This window comes from Rattus norvegicus, chromosome 12, assembly GCF_021556685.1.
Source record: "Rattus norvegicus strain SHRSP/BbbUtx chromosome 12, alternate assembly SHRSP_T2T, whole genome shotgun sequence".
In the NCBI taxonomy this organism is placed as follows: Eukaryota; Metazoa; Chordata; class Mammalia; order Rodentia; family Muridae; genus Rattus; species Rattus norvegicus.
Genome location: NC_141545.1, coordinates 38971601 through 38989895, shown reverse-complemented (window position 1 = coordinate 38989895; position 18295 = coordinate 38971601). Strand labels below are relative to the sequence as shown.

Sequence of the window (18295 nt, the reverse complement as noted above, 5' to 3'; positions counted from 1 at the left end):
AGTTGGCCTTGAATTCCTGATCCTTCTGCTTCCACCTCCTGAGTCTAGGGATTACAGACCAGCACCACCATACTGGGCTCACTGGAAGTTTCTAGGCTGTGCCTAGACTGCGAAACACACCACAGTGTGGTGAACCAAATACACAGCGCCCTTCACCTTTGTCTGGACTGACACGAGTCTTCCTTACCGACCTAGCATGAGGTTTTGCAGTGACAGGTCTGAGTCTTCTGTGGGACGTGTCCCCACTCTTTGGATGTCCTTAAAGTGAAGGCGTGGTCCTCTCATATGGGGCTAACTCTGTTTTCTATCATCTTCCCCCTTCTTGGTCCCATTAAGAAGACATCCCCACGACCTTTGAAGAGGAGGGAGAGGAAGAGGAGAGTGAATATCAAAAAGTAGAGGTCACCGATAAAACGGCAGGTGGGTGTCTGGAGGGGCTGAAGCCACCACTGCATGGGGAAACTGTGGAGTTGGTGATGGATCTGTGCACAAGGGTCCCTGGGTTATCGTCATACTGGGCCTTAATAAGACGGCAGGAAACAAGAGAAACACTCTTCCCACAGGTCCAGGGCACCCAGATCCCCAGTGTCCCCCAGGGCCAAATGCCCTCTGAAAGCTCTGAGGGAGGACCACACCTTGCCTTGTATGGCTGCTGCTGGCTCAGGCATCCCTTGGCCTGTGGGCACACCAGTCTCATCTCTCTATTGTTGTCATGTGGTCTCTTCCCTGGTTGTCTGGGCTTACACTGTCACTTCTCCTAGCCAGGCAAAGACTGAGGCAGGGTGAGAGTGTGTGTGTGTGTGTGTATGTGTGTGTGTGTGTGTGTGTGGTGTGTATGTGTGTGTGATATGTGTATATTGTGTGTGTGGTGTGTATGTGTGTGTGTGGTGTGTATGTATGTGTGTGTGTTGTGTGTGGTGTGTGTGTGTGGTGTGTGTGGTGTGTGTGTGGTGTGATGTGTATATTGTGTGTGGTGTGTATGTGTATGTGTGGTGTGTATGTGTGTGTGGTATGTATATTGTGTGTGTGGTGTGTATGTATGTCTGTGTGGTATGTATGTATGTGTGTGTGGTGTGTATGTGTGTGTGGTGTGTGGTGTGTATGGTATGTATGTGTGTGGTCTGTGTGTGTGTGGTGTGTGTGTGTGGTGTGTGTGTGGTGTGTGTGTGGTATGTATGTGTGTGTGGTGTGTATGTGGTATTATATTGTATGTGTGGTGTGTATGGTATGTATGTGTGTGTGGTCTGTATGTGTGTGTGGTCTGTATGTGTGTGGTGTGTATGTGTGGTATGTGTGTATGTGTGTGTGGTGTGTATGTGGTATGTATATTGTATGTGTGGTGTGTATGTGTGTGTGGTGTGTATGTATGTGTGTGTGGTGTGTATATGTGTATGTGGTGTGTATATTGTATGTGTAGTGTGTATGTGTGTGTGTGGTGTGTATGTATGGTGTAAGTATGTGTGTGTGGTGTGTGTGTAGGAGGTGTATGTGTGTAATGACAGTTAAATTCAGGAACAAAAGGCAGGACTTTTTCTTTATTCTTCTTCACTGTTTTTGTTTTTTTTTATTTTGTTTCTTTTGTTTTGCTTTTCTTATTAAAGATCTATTTTATGTATATGAGTACACTGTAGCTGTCTTCACCAGAAGAGGACACCAGGTCTCATTACAGATGGTTGTGAGCCACTGTGTGGTTGCTGGGATTTGAACTCAGGACCTCTGGAAGAGTCAGTGCTCTTAACCACTGAGTCATCTCTCCAGTCCTGCTTTGCTTTTTTTTTTTTTTTTTCAAGACAGGGTTTCCCTGTGTAGCTCCGGCCTTTGCCTCCATCCTTCTGCCTCTGCCTCCCAAGTGCTGGGATTAAAGATGTGAGCCACCCAACCTTTCTCCTTCTCCTTCTCCTTCTCCTTCTCCTTCTCCTTCTCCTTCTCCTTCTCCTTCCCCTTCCCCTTCCCCTTCCCCTTCCCCTTCCCCTTCCCCTTCTTCTTCTTCTTCTTCTTCTTCTTCTCCTCCTCCTCCTCCTCCTCCTCCTCCCCTTCTCCTCCTCTCCCTTCTCCTCCTCTCCCTTCTCCTCCTCTTCCTCCTCCTCTTTCTTCTTCTTCTTCTTCTTCTTCTTCTTCTTCTTCTTCTTCTTCTTCTTCTTCTTCTTCTTCTTCTTCTTCTTCTCCTCCTCCTCCTCCTCCTCCTCCTCCTCCTCCTTCTCCTCCTCTCCCTTCTCCTCCTCTCCCTTCTCCTCCTCTCCCTTCTCCTCCTCTTCCTCCTCCTCTTTCTTCTCCTCCTCTTCTTCCTCCTCCTCCTCCTTTTTTTTTTTTTTTAAAGACAGGGTTCAGTAGTTAGTTTAAGGCTGGCCTGAGCTTACATGAGACTCTGTTTTTAAAAAGCAAATGAACAAAACCCAAAGGATAAAACTCAGCATTAACCATTTCTTTACCGATGTGTGTGCACACGTGCATACACATGCATGCACACGAGTGATAGTGCTGAATATGTGAGCATGTACAACGGCATATGTTCACATACACACATGACCTTAGGTGGCATTCCTCTGGAGTTAGCCGCCTTGTTCTCTGAAACAAATTCTCTTACTGTCCTGGAGCACTCTAGTCTAATAGACTAGAGTGTAGGGTGATGTCATTATGAAGGTGAGGGCTGGCACAAGTTAGATCAAGGCCATGATTGGACAGTAAAAGAATAAGGTGGGGACAAGGTTTTATAGAGAGGGAGAGAAGAAGAAGGAAAAAAATCAAGATGGAGATAGGGAAGGATGACCCAGATCTGGGTGGTCCTGAATTGCCAATGTAGCTGGATGGATTTCTGTAGGAAAATTTGTCATATCTAGGTGGGCGGGTTATATCCTTATCAATTGGTTGTAAGTTCTTCGTGTGATGTATTGTGGGTTGAGAATTTAACATGTAAATCTAATTGCTAAATTTTAAGTTTTGGAACTTTGATTTTACTGGGCCAAAGAGGACAGTGTGTGAAAGAAATGGCTGAGAGGCTGGAGCATGTGGATCTGGTTCTGTTGCCCGTGGGGAGTGAGAACACGCAGGGCCCACAGAACAAGGTGTGTGTGTGTGTGTGTGTGTGTGTGTGTGTGTGTGTGTGTGTGCCAGGCGTGGTAACTACCACCTAGGAGGCTGTGCAGAGAGTAGCAGCCGGAGGGAGCAGATCCCGCTTGTGGGAACTGATAGAAACGTTCCTTTTCTAATTTTTACCACAACACTAGACTGCCCAGTCAGTGAGCGCCAGTGTTTCTCCTGTCTCAGCCTCCCCATAGCCAGGATTATGAACTTGTGTCTCACAGTTGGTTTTCTACAGGGTTCTGTGTCCTCACACTCATACTGCAAACACTTTACCAACGGAGCCATCCAGCATTAACTATTTCAAGTGCCATTAAGCACATCCCTGACTGCGCATGATTTCTGCATGTGTGACCTGTCGTGACTGCTTCACTCCTGACCTTTGTAGAGCTGGTGACAGGTTAAGATTACGTAGGGGTCAGGATGTGTCATACTAAGGTATCTGGATACTGGGAAACCCTTCTCTTTCGATATCTCAACTCACACAATAAATTGTGTTTTTCAGTCAAGCCCTCAAAGCCGAAAAACGACTCCTTGACTCCCCCCCTGTTTGATATGGAAGATGATGAACCAGACATAGAGAACTACAGCAAACCATACAACAAGGTGCATATTACTCTCTGTCCTTCCTGGAAGAGTGACCTCCTCTCTTACGACAGGGTGACAGTCAGGGAGAATGCAAGGGGCACAGTACTTTAGAGCAGAGATTCCAGAATCCTGTGTTGAGATTTCCCGGAAACCTTTAGATTCATTTTGACTGGGAGGGACTCACAGGGACAAAAAAAAAAAAAAAAAAAAAAAAAGCTGTCCTGCCAGGAGTTATGGCTTACAGAGAAAGGAGGGACCCAATACAGTAGCACACGCATGGTACACAGACACGCAGGCAGGCAGGCAAAACACTCATATACATAAATATATATAAATCTCAAAAAGCCCCAAACCGGGGGCTGGAGAGATGGCTCAGTGGTTAAGAGACTGACTGCTCTTACAGAGGTCCTGAGTTCAAATCCCAGCAACCACATGGTGGCTCACAACCATCTGTACTGAGATCTGATGCCCTTTTCTGGTGTGCGTGCATGAAGACAACTACAGTGTACTTACATATAATAAATAAATTTTTCTTAAAAAAGAAAAAAGAAACCCAGAACCTTCATTATCTATTTAAATTCCATTCATTATTTTATGACTCTGCACTGCATGCATTCCTGGAACCTTCACAGGCTAGAAGGGAGGGGGTGGGTGGTCAGACACCCTAGAACTGGGGTTGCAGATGATTCTGAACCACGGTGTGGTTGCTGGGAATTGAACTCACGACCTCTGGAAGAGCAGCCAGTGCTCTTAACCCCTGAGCCATTTCTCCGACCCCAATAAATAAGTTTGTTAAAGGAAATAATTATATGGGCACCCCTCTCCCCCAAAGGTATAAACATAATTCCCACCCAAGTCCCTGAAACAACAAACCAACTAACTAGAGGCAGCCAGTTTCTTTCCACAGGCTGCCCTGTCCTGCCCTGCGTCACCTGCCCCGCCCCGCCCCGCCCCGCCCCTCCTCGCCCCGCCCCGCCCCGCCCCGCCCCGCCCCTCCAAGCTACCTGTCAACCTCTCCACTCAGTACACCACAATTGTCACTGGACTGTCTGGCTAGTAGAAGCTGCAGGCTCCGGGTCAGGGATCTGAGTGTGAATTAGCTCTTCTGTGGCCACGGACAAGCCGCGGCCTCCTTAGCAGACATGAGAGCCTCCATACTGGAGACCTACACATTCTACCGAGCGCTCATCTGGCGGCCCAATGGCGTCCTGTCTGTTTCAGAGACTTGTAAAACGCATCATCAACAGACTGGAATTGCATGTGAGCCTCACCCCACTTTCCGAGGAGTTTCTGGAACAGAATGTGGTTTTCTTCCTCAGAAGCTCAAAAGGTACCTTCAAGCTCCGTGTGTGTGTGTGTGTGTGTGTGTGTGTGTGTGTGTGTCGGCCGGGGAGCATTCTTCATGGGTACAGTCTGTTTGTTTTGTTTGGGGGTGTGAGAGTTTGGGTGGGGAGGGTTTTTTTTTTTTCTTTCTTTCTTTCTTTTTTTTCGGAGCTGGGGTTCGAACTGAGAATAGGACCCCCTTGGGGGGAATTAGAGGAAGTTTTGAAAGAGGTGAAGGAGCTTGCAACCCCATAAGAACAACAATGCCAACCAACCAGAGCTTCCCGGGACTAAACCACTACTAAAAGACTGACTATACATGGACTGACCCAGGGCTCCAACTGCATACGTAGCAGAAAATAGCCTTGTTGGGGCACCAGTAGAAGGAGATGTCCTTGGTCCTGCCAAGGTTGGACCCCCAGTGCAGGGGAATATGGGGGGGGCAATAAGGGGGATGTATGGGGGGAATACCAGTATGGGGGAGGGTCAGGGGAGGGAATGGGGGCTTATGGACAGGAAACCGGGAAGGGGAATAACATTTGAAATGTAAGTAAAGAAACATATCTAATAAAAAAATTTAAAAAATGAAATGTACCTTGAAAATAAAAAGTAGATAAATGAATAAATAAATAAAACAGAAAAAGGAAGAAAATAATAAATAAAATATAAGCTATCGATTCCTTGTCCCCAAGAGCCCCTTGTTAATGCTGTAATGTCACATACAGGGCAAGCTTACAGCCCCCACAGCCTTTAAAAACTCCCAACAACTCAAAAGTTCAGTGTAGTCTATTTTAGCCTCATTTGCCCAGGGTTTGTTTAGATCCAGGCTAGCCTGTCTTGTCTGCTGACTTTGTGACCAGAGCCTCTGAGAGGAAGGAGAGACCCCTCTCCCCAGAACACCTAGGAATGTCCCCACCACTGCTGACTGGACGCTCGGGGTGTGTTTTTGTCTAGATGCAATCCCAGAAGCCAGTGATATGAAGGAAGCAATGGAAATCATGCCAGAGACCATGGAGTATGGCATCATAAACTCTCAAGTGCTCCAGTTCCTAAAGGATATCATCTGCCAGGTAACCGTGGATCCCACAGACACCCTGGCATCTCCAAGACAGTGGCTACTTCCAAAGAAGAGGGAAGTTGGGGATCTAGCTCAGTGGTAGCGCAAGGCCCTGAGTTTGGTCCCCAGCTCTGAACAAAAAAAGAAAAAAGAAAAAAAAAAAGAAGAAGAAGAGGGAAGAGCACTCATTCCTGGTGGCAGATAGGAGACATAAGGTCCCTAGCTGTCTGTGTGCTTATTCATTTAACATATATTTGTTTTGAGAAAGGGTCCTTATAGCCCTGACTGGCCTGGAATTCACCTTGTAGACCAACCTGGCTTTGAACTCATGGGTAGTTCTACGGCACCTGTCTGTCAAGTGCTGAGGTCACAGATGTGCTCCTGCCACACCAGGCCTCTGGGTGACATCTTTTAATCTCTCATCTTCTGAGAACAGAGCCGCTGGCCGTCTGAGCCAACCAAGCGGTCCATTATAAAACATCCTGGGAATGAAACAAAATTCTTCCTAAGCAATCACGGGTCACGTAACTAGCAGACCCGGACATCACCTGCAACCTTTGTGGTATCAAAATCCTTCTTGTCTCAATACGCAAGCCCAGGCTGCCTCAAACCGCCATCCTCCTGCCTCAGCCTCCTGAACAATGACAGACCTGGTACCAACTTGCACATCCATCCCTTTAACGGACAGCCGGGGACCCTGAGCAAGTTAACTGTTTCAACTTGTGCATTGACAGGTTTTCATGCCCGCGCTGTCCTTCAACCAACACAAATCAGAGTCAGGACAGGTAGCATCGCCTCCGGAAGTGCAGGAGTTCTCTTCTTATGATATAACGGACTTGCCTAGCATGCTGGGGGAGACAATGGAGTACCACAGCATCCAACTGATTCGTGACGAGTTCTTAATGAACCTTCAGAAATTTGCCAACAACATTCAAAGGACCATGCAACAGCTAGAAGGTCCGTTCCGCGTCCCCCCCGTTCTCCTAGAACTATTAACTTGTCCTAAGAAGGCAATGCTGAAGTTCAGATCACTTTATTAATTTTGTTTTGCTTCGTTTTGTGACGTTTGTTTGTTTCTTCCTTTTTGAGACAGGGTTTCTCTGTGTAGTCCTGGCTGTCTTGGAGTTCAATCTGTAGACCAGGCTAGCTTTGAACTCACAGATCTAGCTGCCTCTGCCTCCCAAGTGCTGGGATTAAAGGCACGTTGTCACCAATTCCTAACAGTTTAGGATATTTTTAATGTATTATTTTATGTGTTTGTCGGTTTGCATGTAGGTATGCATTCAGACAGGGTGTCTTATAGCCCAGATCTGTGACATATAGCCGAGGGTGACTTTCAATTTCTGATCCTCCTGCCTCTACTGCCCAAGTGCTAAGGTTACACCAGGCTGCTGCGAGGCTCCATTTATATAGTGCTGGGGGTTGAACCCTGGGCCGTGTATATCCTAGGCACTAGCTCTACCCACTGAACCACCTCTCAAGCCCGAGGACCCTTGTTTATATGCTCACTGGAAACTGAATTGTTTAGAAGCAAAGCAGTGACAATCCCTATGGTGACGGGACTGTTCACTCCCAAATTTGGCAGAAGGTGGAGTTTGTAGAGATGTCGAGGCCTCCTCTGAGGGCCTGCAGAAGAGGGCAGGGCAGTCATGGAAGGATTTCTAGAGGAGGTAGCATTGGGCCTCCTCTGAAAGCTGTATTCAGTCCCTGCTGTGGAATTTAGGACACCCTCTGTCCCTGGTCACTGGACGGGCAGTGCCTGCCTCTGCCCCTCCCTCTCACTGATTTCCAGAGCCTGGGGTGATGGAAACCGGATGTGGTGAGCAGAGAACAAGGAGGGGAGGGGCTGGCTGGATAAGGGAGGGGAGTTGCCCTGGGCGCTCATGTTTAGGGGACCAGCCAGGGAAGAGATGACTTAGCAGCCAGGAAAGCCAGTAACGTGGGCCTGTTACTCAAGGGAATCATGTCTTCTCTTAACTCTGTGGATTGGGGTGGGGGTGTGCCTGTGTGTGCAGGTCCTGGCCAGGTGTCACTTCTTAGATGGCATTCGCTTTCTTTTTAGAGATAAGGTCTCTCATTGTCCAGCTGGGCTAGGCTGACTGGTCATTGAGCCCCAGGGAATCCATGCGTCTGCACCTTGGGATTACAGACGTGAACCACTGTTCTTGGCTTGCAGAGGGGTTCTGGGGATCTGAACCCACGTCCTTATGCTTGTGCGGCAAGCACTTTAGCCGTGGAGGCATCCCCCTAGCTCCTGTGTCTTCTGTGCCTGCAGTGTTCCTCAAGCTGGAGCTGCCCTGGCTTGTTGCTCTGTTCAGTTCTGAGACCTCTTATCTCCATTTATTTGCCCAGAGTCTTCTGTTCTTGTTGAATGGACACACTGTGTCCAGTCTCTGGGACAAAGAGCCAGGACCTAAACGTTTTCTTCTTTACATTACCTTGATTTGGATAACATGACTTTTCTTCCCTCATACTGGATGTTTTCCCTTTTCTTATTTTACTTTCTGTGTACTTGTGTGCTGGTGGGAGAGTGCATGTGACAGCAGTTACCAGTGGAGGCCAGAAGAAGGTGCCAGATCGGGAACCAATCCATTTAGATGATGATTCCTCTGTTTCTCTGGAAGAACAGAAAGTGCTCTTAACCACTGAGCCACCTCCCAAGGCCTGGAGGATTTCGTTAATAGCCACTTTAGTCTGGTCTTGTGTTCACATTGTTTAAAAAAAAAAAATCGAAAGTCATTGTGTTGTTGATCCAGGAACTTCTTAAGTGATGACATCACTTTGATGGGACTTAACTACCAGCCTGTCACTAGAGGGTTCCAATCACATTCCTGTGAGAGAGAATGAGCCAGGGACAGCCGAGGAAACCCGCTAACAACCCGATGATGTGGGAGGGAAGAGCTGGCTGGTGAACTTGAATGAGACAGGCTCTTCCTGAGCTCGGATCTAACTCGATGTCCCCCTCCACCAGGTGAGATCAAGCTGGAGATGCCCAGCATCAGTGTGGAGGGAGAAGTGTCCGAGCTGGTGGCCGACCCGGAATTGGTGGAGACTTTGGAGCAGTGTGTGATCAACTGGCTGGGGCAGATCTCATATGCTGTGGACTCTCAGCTGAAGAAGAAGCCCCAGGTAGGACGTGCAGGGCTCGCATCACCACCTTTGTTCGGGTGCTATCAGATCGCCGTCTGGAGTGACGGTGCTTACCCTGTCTTGGTCACCGTCCTATTGCTGGGAAGAAGACTCCAGAGGCTTTGATTATAGTTTGAGAGGCTTAGTTGATGATCATGACAGCACAGCAGCAGGGGGGCTTGGTGCTGGAGAAGCAGCAGGGAGCTACATCCTGACTGGCAAGCAGAGAGAGAGAGAGAGAGAATGGGGAGAGGGAGAGGGAGAGAGGGAGAGAGAGAGAGAGAGAGAGAGAGAGAGAGAGAGAAGAGGATGGGGAGAGGGAGAAAGGGAGAGAGGGAGAGAGAGAGGGAGGGAGGGGAAAAGGGAGGGGAGACAGGGGATGGGGGAGGGGAGTGGGAGAGGGAGAGGGAAGAGAGGGAAAGGGAGGAGAGGAGGGGGAGGGGGAAGGAGGAAGGGAAGGGGAGAGAGGGGGAGGGAGGAGGGGAGGGGGAGGAGAGGGAGAGCTTGAGACACTGAGAATGGCTTGGGTTTTTAAAACCTCAAAGCCCACCCCCCACTCCACCCCCCACCCCCACAATGGCACACCTACTCCAACAGGGCCACACTTCCCAATCTTCCTAACCCTTCTTAAATACTGCCACCCCCTGATGACTAATCACTCAAATATCTGAGTCTATGGGAGTCTAATGTCTATGGGAGCCCTTCTTGTTCAGATCACCACAGGCTAGCCCTCCCTAGCAACCAAGTCAACTGTTTTAAAAAAGAAAGCAAGCTATGTGGGGACCTGGTGGTCCAGGCCCTTAGTCCCAGCGTTAGGGAGGTAGAAGCAAGCATCTCTGCAACCTCAAGACCACCCCCCCCCACTTGCTGGCTCCTTTTATGTCAACTTGACACAAGCTCGAGACAGTTTGAAAACAGGAACCTCAACTGAGAAAATGCCCCCAGTAAATTGGCCTGTGGGCAAACCTGTGGTACTTTGATTGAGGGTTGATGTGAGAGGGCCCAGCTCATTGTAGGTGGTGCCACCCCTGGGCAGGTTGTCCTGGCTGAACGAGATAGCAGACCGAGGAAGCTATGAGGAACAAGCCAGTGAGCTTCATTCTTCCCTGGCCTCTGCTTCAGGTCCTGTCTCCAGGTTCCTGCCCCACTTTTCTCCGGGATGGACTGTGCTGGGAAGCCATAAACTGATGTAGCCCTTCCTTCCTCGAGCTGATTTGGTCAGTGGTGTCTTATCCCAGCAGTAGCTGCTCCAAGACACTGCTCTACACAGTGAGTTCCAGGTCAGCCAGGGCTACCCAGTAAGATCTGGTTTCAAAAAAAAAAAAAAAAGTGAAAAGAAAACAAGATGACACTGAATGATACCCAAGGCTGAACTCTAGTCTACATGTGTGTGTGCATGCACACATACACACATGTGCACACACACATATACTTTTCCTAGCACACAATCATGTGTACACACTCACATGTATATGCACATACACATGTTCAATGCACACATGAACACAAACACATGCTCTCTTTATCTGTCATGAGCACATATACTCATGCACATATGTTCATGTTTATACGTGTGCACACATACTTACGCATGCCACCCCCTGATGACTAAGCATGTACACACATGAACACATACATTCTCACAAGCACACACACACTGGTGTGTATGCACACGTGTACATATATCACACACTCTCACAAGCATCATGCTCATATGTATTTACAAGCACACACATATACATATACACACATGTACATATACACACATACACATGTGTAATACACACATGATCACACACACAGAGACACAGAATAAAGAGAGGATACATTTCTCGGTTCCCGTAACAGGAAGTCGCGCTTGCTTTAGGGAGTTTTCTCAGAGCACAGGCTGGGCCACTTTCTGAATCTCTCCTGTGGGGTTGATGCTTTCTCCTTTGTAGTGTCAGTTTCTGCCACTGTTGGGGCACAAGGAAAGGCAGGGCTCTGTCTTGCATTCCCAGTAGGGTCCTGAGGTCCACTTGGATTGGACCATGCAGGATGAGAAGCCCACATGGAAACACTCTACTGCCTTGCTTCTGTGTGGAGCCAAGGCCACAGAGACAATGGCACTGTAGAAACCACGTGTCCACCCACATAACCATGTGTCTCTGGGTGCTCACGTCTCTCTCAGGGCAATGGTCCTCTGGCTGAAATCGAGTTCTGGCGAGAAAGAAACGCAACGTTGAGCGCCCTCTATGAGCAGACGAAGCTGCCATTCGTAAGGAAAGTCCTGGAGGTGATCAAAGAGGCGGAGTCCATGCTCACAGCCAACGTGCAGCCTGTCCTGACAGAGCTGTTCAAACTCCACATGGAGGCCTCGGACAACGTGCGCTTCCTATCCACCGTGGAGCGTCACTTCAAGGTACGGAGGACGGGTTGCATTCTGGGAAGCCAGCTTTGTGAGGAACTGCACAGATGTCATTTTTATAATTACATTTAGGTGGTTCTTACCTGTAATCCTAGGACTCAGAAGGTAGAGGCAAAGGATCAGAAATTCAAGGCCATCCTTGGTCATGTAGGAAGTTTGAGGCTAGCCTGGGCTACCTGAGTCCTGAGTCCCTTTCTTTCTCTCCCTTTCCCTCTCCCTCCCGCTGCCCTCTTCCAAGTCAGTGTTTCTCTGTGTAGCTCTGGCTATCCTGGTACTAGTTGTATAGACCAGGTTGGCTTCAAACTCAGGGATCCACCTGCCTCTGCCTCTCACCACACCTGTTGTTGTAAAAATATAAAAATAAAAAAGTATAGTTGTTTTTTACCCCGCTAGGTCTGCACCGCGGTGCCCCAAGATATCTGCTGGATATCTTGGCGGAAACACATCCCAGCTGCACACTTTCCTACACTCAAACCCTCACATAAAAGAACACACAACGCAATAATCTTAGCTCCAATTGGTAAGATATAATTGCCCACTTAAACATACAAAGCCCAGTACCATCCATCCCTTGAGATCATTAATAACAACCTGTAAATACACAGAGTGAGATCTTAACATCACCTGCCATGGCTTCTCACCCTCTCCTCTGTCTCTCTCGTCCAGTCTCCTCCTCTTCCTTCAAACCTCTCTCCCACCCATCCTTCCTTCTCCTCCAATGAGAGGCCTCCTTCTATCTTATACCTGCCCCTCACCTGTACTTTACAGATTCAGTGGGGAGAAGGTTCTGGTGAAGTCACCTGATTCCTGAGTATGTGACTAGGCAGCTGTCCTTGTGGGCAGTGGAATTAGCATCAAAATACATATAATTCCAGGGCAAACCACAACACATACCAAGCTTTTTTTTTTTTTTCCCCCCTCGGAGCTGGGGACCGAACCCAGGGCCTTGCGCTTGCTAGGCAAGTGCTCTACCACTGAGCTAAACCCCCAACCCCGCTTTTTTTTTTTAATGGGTATTTTGCTTGCACATTTGTCAATGACCTTGGCATTCATGATGCCCATGGAGGGCAGAGGAGGGAGTTGGATCCCCCTGGAACAGGAGTTACAGATGTTTGCGAACCACCACACGGGTGCTGGGAATCGAATCCCAGTCCCCTAACCACCAAGCCATGTCTCCACCTCTTGCTGTGTCCCCCTTGAGGCATGGTCTCTCGTTGGCCTGGAGCTCAACCACATAGCTCAATCCCCGAGCCTCAGGAACTCCCCTGTCTGTGCCTCCCTGGGTGTGGGATGACAAGAGTGTGCCACCCACACCTGGCTTTTTAATCCAGGTTCTGGGGATTGAACTCGGGTCCTTGTGCTTCTAAGGCAAGCACTCACTGGCGGTGATAGCCCGTCAGTCCCAGTACCACTTCTATCCGAACTATCCGCAGCATTAAATTCAAACCTGTCGTAGTAATTATTTAATCTCAAATGGGGGGCAGGTTCTACTCCACCTTTGATCATTCAGTTCCCAGGTAAATGACACTTTACATTTACATTTATGATAAGAACCTTTACACTTATGATAAGCATTTAAAAAATTTAATTGGTTAGTTTATTTATTTACATGTCAAATGTTATTCCCCCTTCTCAGTTTCCCCTCCCACCTCCCCCGGCCCCTAGGAGGGTGCTCCCAGCCCACCTACCCACTCCTGTCTCAGTGCTCTAGCATTCCCTTATGCTGGTCATTGAGCCTCCACAGGACCAAAGGGCTCCCCTACCATTGATGTCTAACAAGGCCATCCTCTGCTACATATGTGGCTGGAGCCCTGGGGCCCTCCATGTGGACTCTTTGGTTGGTGGTTTAGTCCCTGGGCACTCTGCGGGGGGGGGGGGGGTGTCTGGTTGGTTGATATTGTTGTTCTTGCTATGGGGTTGCAAACCCCTTCTGCTCCTTCAGTCTTTACCCTAACTCCTCTGTTGGTGTCCCCATGTTCAAATCCGATGTTTGGCTGAGCACATCTGCATCTGTATTGGCCAGGCTCTGGCAGAGCCTCTCAGGGGACAGCTCCTGTCACCAAGTGCTTCTTGGCATCAGCAATAGTGTCTGGGTTTGGTGTCTGCAGATGGGCTGGATCCCTAGGTGGGACAGTCTATGAATGGTCTTTTCCTTCAGTCTCTGCTCCACTCTTTGTCCCTGTATTTCCTTTTCACAGGAGGAATTCTGGATTCATATTTTTGAGGTGGCCCATCCCTCAACTGGGGGCCGTGCCTATCCACTGGATATGGTCTCTACAGGTTCTGTCTCCCTTTTGTTGGGCATTTCGGCTAATATCCTCCCAAGACTTTAAAGCACTAGAGCTGGGCAGATAGCTATCCTCTGTGTTGTTAGAATCTATTTCCCATCAATAGCCCTGAGTTATAACGAGCCATTTTCCATTTGGGCAGCTCTTAACTCCAATGGCCAGCCCCTTGTGGCCATGTTTTCTTAACTCATCTATCCCATGGTGCCTTCTTTCTCCATCTTCCTCTCTTCTCTCCCTCATGGTCCTCCTCAGACCCCAAGCCCAGAACTGAAATTCCACCCACCTCTCTTCTGCCCAGTTATCAGCTGTCGGCATTTTCATTCAATCTAATATTTAAAACATTTAAAAAAAAGATTTATTTATTTAATGTTGGTACACTGTAGCTGTTTTCACACAGACCAGAAGAGGGCATCAGATCCCATTACAGATGGCTGTGAGCCACCATGTGGTTGCTGGGAATTGAACTCAGGACCTCTGGAAGAGCAGTCAGTGCCCTTAACCGCTGAGCCATCTCTCCAGCCCCCGAATGTTTTAAATTAAGAAGCAAGATCGAATAGCCTTACTTGATGTGCATGAGGATTCTCTCATCCCTGAGCGTAACCAGACCTCGGGGACCAGTATTTATCATTACATAGCAACAGAGCAAACCTTGACAAAACCTGTTACAATGGTCTACATGTACTTACCTTCAGCCCTTACACCGAGACCCCAAACCCATTAAACACTGAGTCTCACCTCTGCTTCCCCCAGATCCCTGTACGTCACAAGAGTGCAGGCGTCCCCTCTCTGTCCCTTTGCACTTTGCTTCAGGGGAATCGAGCTTCTTCATAGAGTTGGACCATGCTATGACCACGTGTCAGACCATGCTCTCAGGTGTCCAAACTGTTCCTGTAGAGTTGTTTGTTTGCTTGTTCGTTTGAGACAAGGTTTCTCATTGTATCCCTGGCCGTCCTGGAACTCGCTCTGTAGACCAGGCTGGCCTTGAACTCATAGAGATCTCCCTGCCCCCCAAGAGCCGAGACTAAAGGCATGCGCCATCACCACCCAGCTGTTCCTGTGTTCTTAATTTTTAAAAAAAATTTTTTAACGATGCATACGCCTCTGCACATGGGAATGCAGGTGCCCGCAGGGGCTCTGGCCTGACTTACAGGCAGTTGTGAGCCACATGGCGCGGTGGCGCTGGGAGTTGAACCTGAGTCTTCTGGCGGTTGAAGCACATGTTCTTAACCACTGAGCCATCTCTCCAGGGCCTAAAGAGTTAATCTTTTATTATTTTTAACTGTGTTCCTGCATCTTTGTCTTCACGAGCACACCATGCTGTGTTGTGGTTTGAATGGAACTGTCTGCCGTCCAGGGGCTTATAGTACTGATGTTCTGTGAGATTCTGGAACCTTCAAGAGGTAGAGGTCTTCCTGGAGGAAGTAAGCCATGGGAGCAGGAAGTGCACAGCTCTGTTGCACCTGGACTTCCCAGGATGCACCACGCCACCTCTCGTTTGTATGATGGGGTTGTAATACTAACTTAAAAGACACGGAATTGCAGGTTCCTCCTCAGATCCGCAACCCCACCGGGCTCCTCATCTGCTTACTGCTGCTCTGATGAGTCAGCAAGCTTTCTTCCTTTGAAACCTTTAAAAGAAAACATTTTACGGGGCCGGGTGTTTGCCTGTGCATGTACCTGTGTACCGTGTGTGTCTCTGGTACCTTCAGAAGCCAGAAGAGGACATCAGATCCCTTGGGACTGGAGACAGAGATGGTCGTGGCTGCCATGTGGGTGCTGGGAATCCAACCCAGGTCCTCTGAAGAACCGTCAGTGCTCTTAACCTGGTGCCATTTCTCCATGCCCCGAGCTATCTTTCTTACATAGTACAGGCCCACCTGCTTAGGGATGGTGCCACCCACGGTGGGCTGGATTCTCTCCTCCATCAATGATCAACTAAGACAATTCGTCGAAGACACAGTCATGGGTCAGTTTGATTGAAGCAATTCTTGAATTGAGGCTTCTTCAGGTGACCCCAGGCTGTGTCATGTTGATAGCTGGCATTAATTAGGACAGTCACCGTTCTGGTGTATGGGTGTGTGACTGTCTTCTTGATAAAACCACTGTCTCCCATTTTAGTGGGTCAGGATGTGGGAAGGGTTCCGCCTCTGGGGGCATCCATTGAGTTGCTGGGTGGTTCATACCCTTCCAGAATGGCTTGCTTTCTTGCCTGCTCTTCTGAGTGTCCTTGGCTTTATTTCATGTGAAGTCTCAGAGACCCGGCCTCTCTGGAGAGTGGGTCACCTCCCAGGCTGCTGATTTCAGGGTAGAATGATCACTCTTGACCTGTGGTGGTTTACTTCCAGAAGACAAAGAGAAGGAGAAGGCTAATGGCTGTGCTTGGAAAAGGCCCTAACCTGGTGTGTGTGTGTGTATGTATGTGTGTGTGTGTGTGTGTGTGTGTGTGTGTGTGTGTGTGTGAATGAGGAGACAGAAAGGCAGACAGAGGGAGAAAAGGAGGGAGAGAGAGAGAGAGAGACAGAGACAGAGACAGAGACAGACAGAGACAGACAGACAGAAAGGCAGACAGCAGACAGAGCTTAATTCCTGGCCTTGAGATTAAGTCCCTCTTCTATCCCCTTTTGCCGCCTCTGTGTGTGGCTTTGGCAGAACATCACCCACGGCTCCAACTTCCACGTGGTCCTGGACACCATTCCATCCATGATGAGTGCCCTGCGCATGGTCTGGATCATATCTAGACACTACAACAGAGACGAGAGGATGATCCCGCTCATGGAGCGAATTGCCTGGGAGATTGCTGAGCGTGTGTGCCGAGTCATCAACCTACGCACTCTGTTCAAGTGAGAAGAAGCCACAGGGCCCGCTGGGGTTCCCTTCTGGGAGTCCAGTGGCCCTGTGCAGTCTGTGCACGGCTCAGGGCTGGGCTGGGGCTCAGCAGTAGAGCAGTCGCCCAGTGTGCCAAGGGCCTGGGTTTCGTCTCCAGCACTGTAAAATAATTCACGGAGATTCAGATGCTGGCAGTATACTCTTGGGACTAGCCATCACATCAATCAATTTATGAGCACGGGACTGGAAAGATGGCTCAGCGATTAAGATCATTTGCTGCTCCTTCAGAGGACCAGGGTTCAGTTTCCAGCACCCAGGCAGCCGACAACCTCCTGCCCGGAAGTAGAGCTCCAAGGAAATCTGCTGCCCTCTTCTGGCCTTCTTGGGTACTGCATGCACGTGGACCTATACACATATGCACATTAGTTTAGAATATATTTTAAAAGAAACATTCTTTTTTTATCTCCCAAAGAAGCCATGTGCATTTTAGCAGTCACTTCAAACTTCCACCCTCTCTCTCTAAATCCCAAGACCTGGAGATCATGCGGCACAAAGTCATTTCTGGGTGATATTTTACTCAGCACGGAATCTCTGAGGCTTATCCACGATGCATGTGTCATTCCTTTTTATTATTGAATAATATTCCATCGTTCAAAAGTAACATATATACACATATATATATTTCATTTATGCAGCGGAACACACAATTCCATATATGATTACATTGCATAACACAATTATGTATGTGTATGATTTCTCAAGTTTAAGTTATTGATTTTTTTTTTTCGGAGCTGAGGACCGAACCCAGGGCCTTGCGCTTGCTAGGCAAGCGCTCTACCACTGAGCTAAATCCCCAACCCCTGATTTATTTTTTAAAAGATTTTATTTATTATGTATGAGTACACTGTAGCTCTCCCATTACAGATGGTTGCGAGCCACGATGTGGTTGCTGGGACTTGAACTCACGACCTTTGAAAGAGCAGTCGGTGCTCTTAACCACTGAGCCATCTCTCCGGCTCCCCCTATTGATTTATTTTTGAGACAGGGTCTCATTATGTAATTCTGACTGGCCTGGAGCTTGGTACGTGCAGCTCTGGCAGCTTCTGCCTCCCGAGTGCTGACTCACCACACATGGACTATTTCATTTCTATCCGTGTGTATGGGTGTGTGTCTGTGCGAGTATATGCATGTGTGTGTGCAGCTACCTGCAGCAGAGGCCGAAAAAAGGGCATCGGATCCACCGCTGAGTTACATGCACTGTGAGCTGCCCGAAGTCCATGCTGGGATGTGAACTCTGGACCTCAGGACCGTACAGTCCACGCTCTGAGGAGCTGAGCAGTTTCTCCAGCCACACCTGTGTGATTTTGGCTGGGACTTTGTTCCTTAGTTATATTTGGAGAAACTGAGGCAGGGAGCCAGGGGATGTTCAGCCCTGGGCTTGGCCCCTGAGGAGGAGTAGGCCTGTCACATGTTCGGGGCAATGATTTTTTTTTTAACTGTTTTGTATAAGCATGATGTAGGGTGAGTTCAGCTTCAGGCACGTTCCCTAGAATTTCAGCCACTAGCGTGACCATAAGACAGACATAAAGCTACCTTTCT

The 18295-nt window shown here is 48.6% G+C and overlaps 1 protein-coding gene across 2 annotated transcripts in view; it reads left to right on the top strand.

The window, feature by feature from the left end:
• Positions 1-18295, top strand: part of Dnah10 (dynein, axonemal, heavy chain 10) — a 124059-nt gene that overhangs the window by 1355 nt on the left and 104409 nt on the right. Inside the window, exons 2-9 of one of the 2 annotated variants that reach the window (XM_087579736.1) lie at positions 340-420; positions 3584-3684; positions 4888-4996; positions 5944-6059; positions 6781-7003; positions 9018-9175; positions 11346-11576; positions 16520-16710. In XM_087579736.1, the coding sequence (XP_087435862.1) occupies positions 340-420; positions 3584-3684; positions 4888-4996; positions 5944-6059; positions 6781-7003; positions 9018-9175; positions 11346-11576; positions 16520-16710 (1210 nt within the window). Of the gene's footprint in view, positions 1-336; positions 421-3583; positions 3685-4887; positions 4997-5943; positions 6060-6780; positions 7004-9017; positions 9176-11345; positions 11577-16519; positions 16711-18295 lie in introns of both variants that reach the window. The other variant, XM_087579735.1, reaches the window with a different exon arrangement.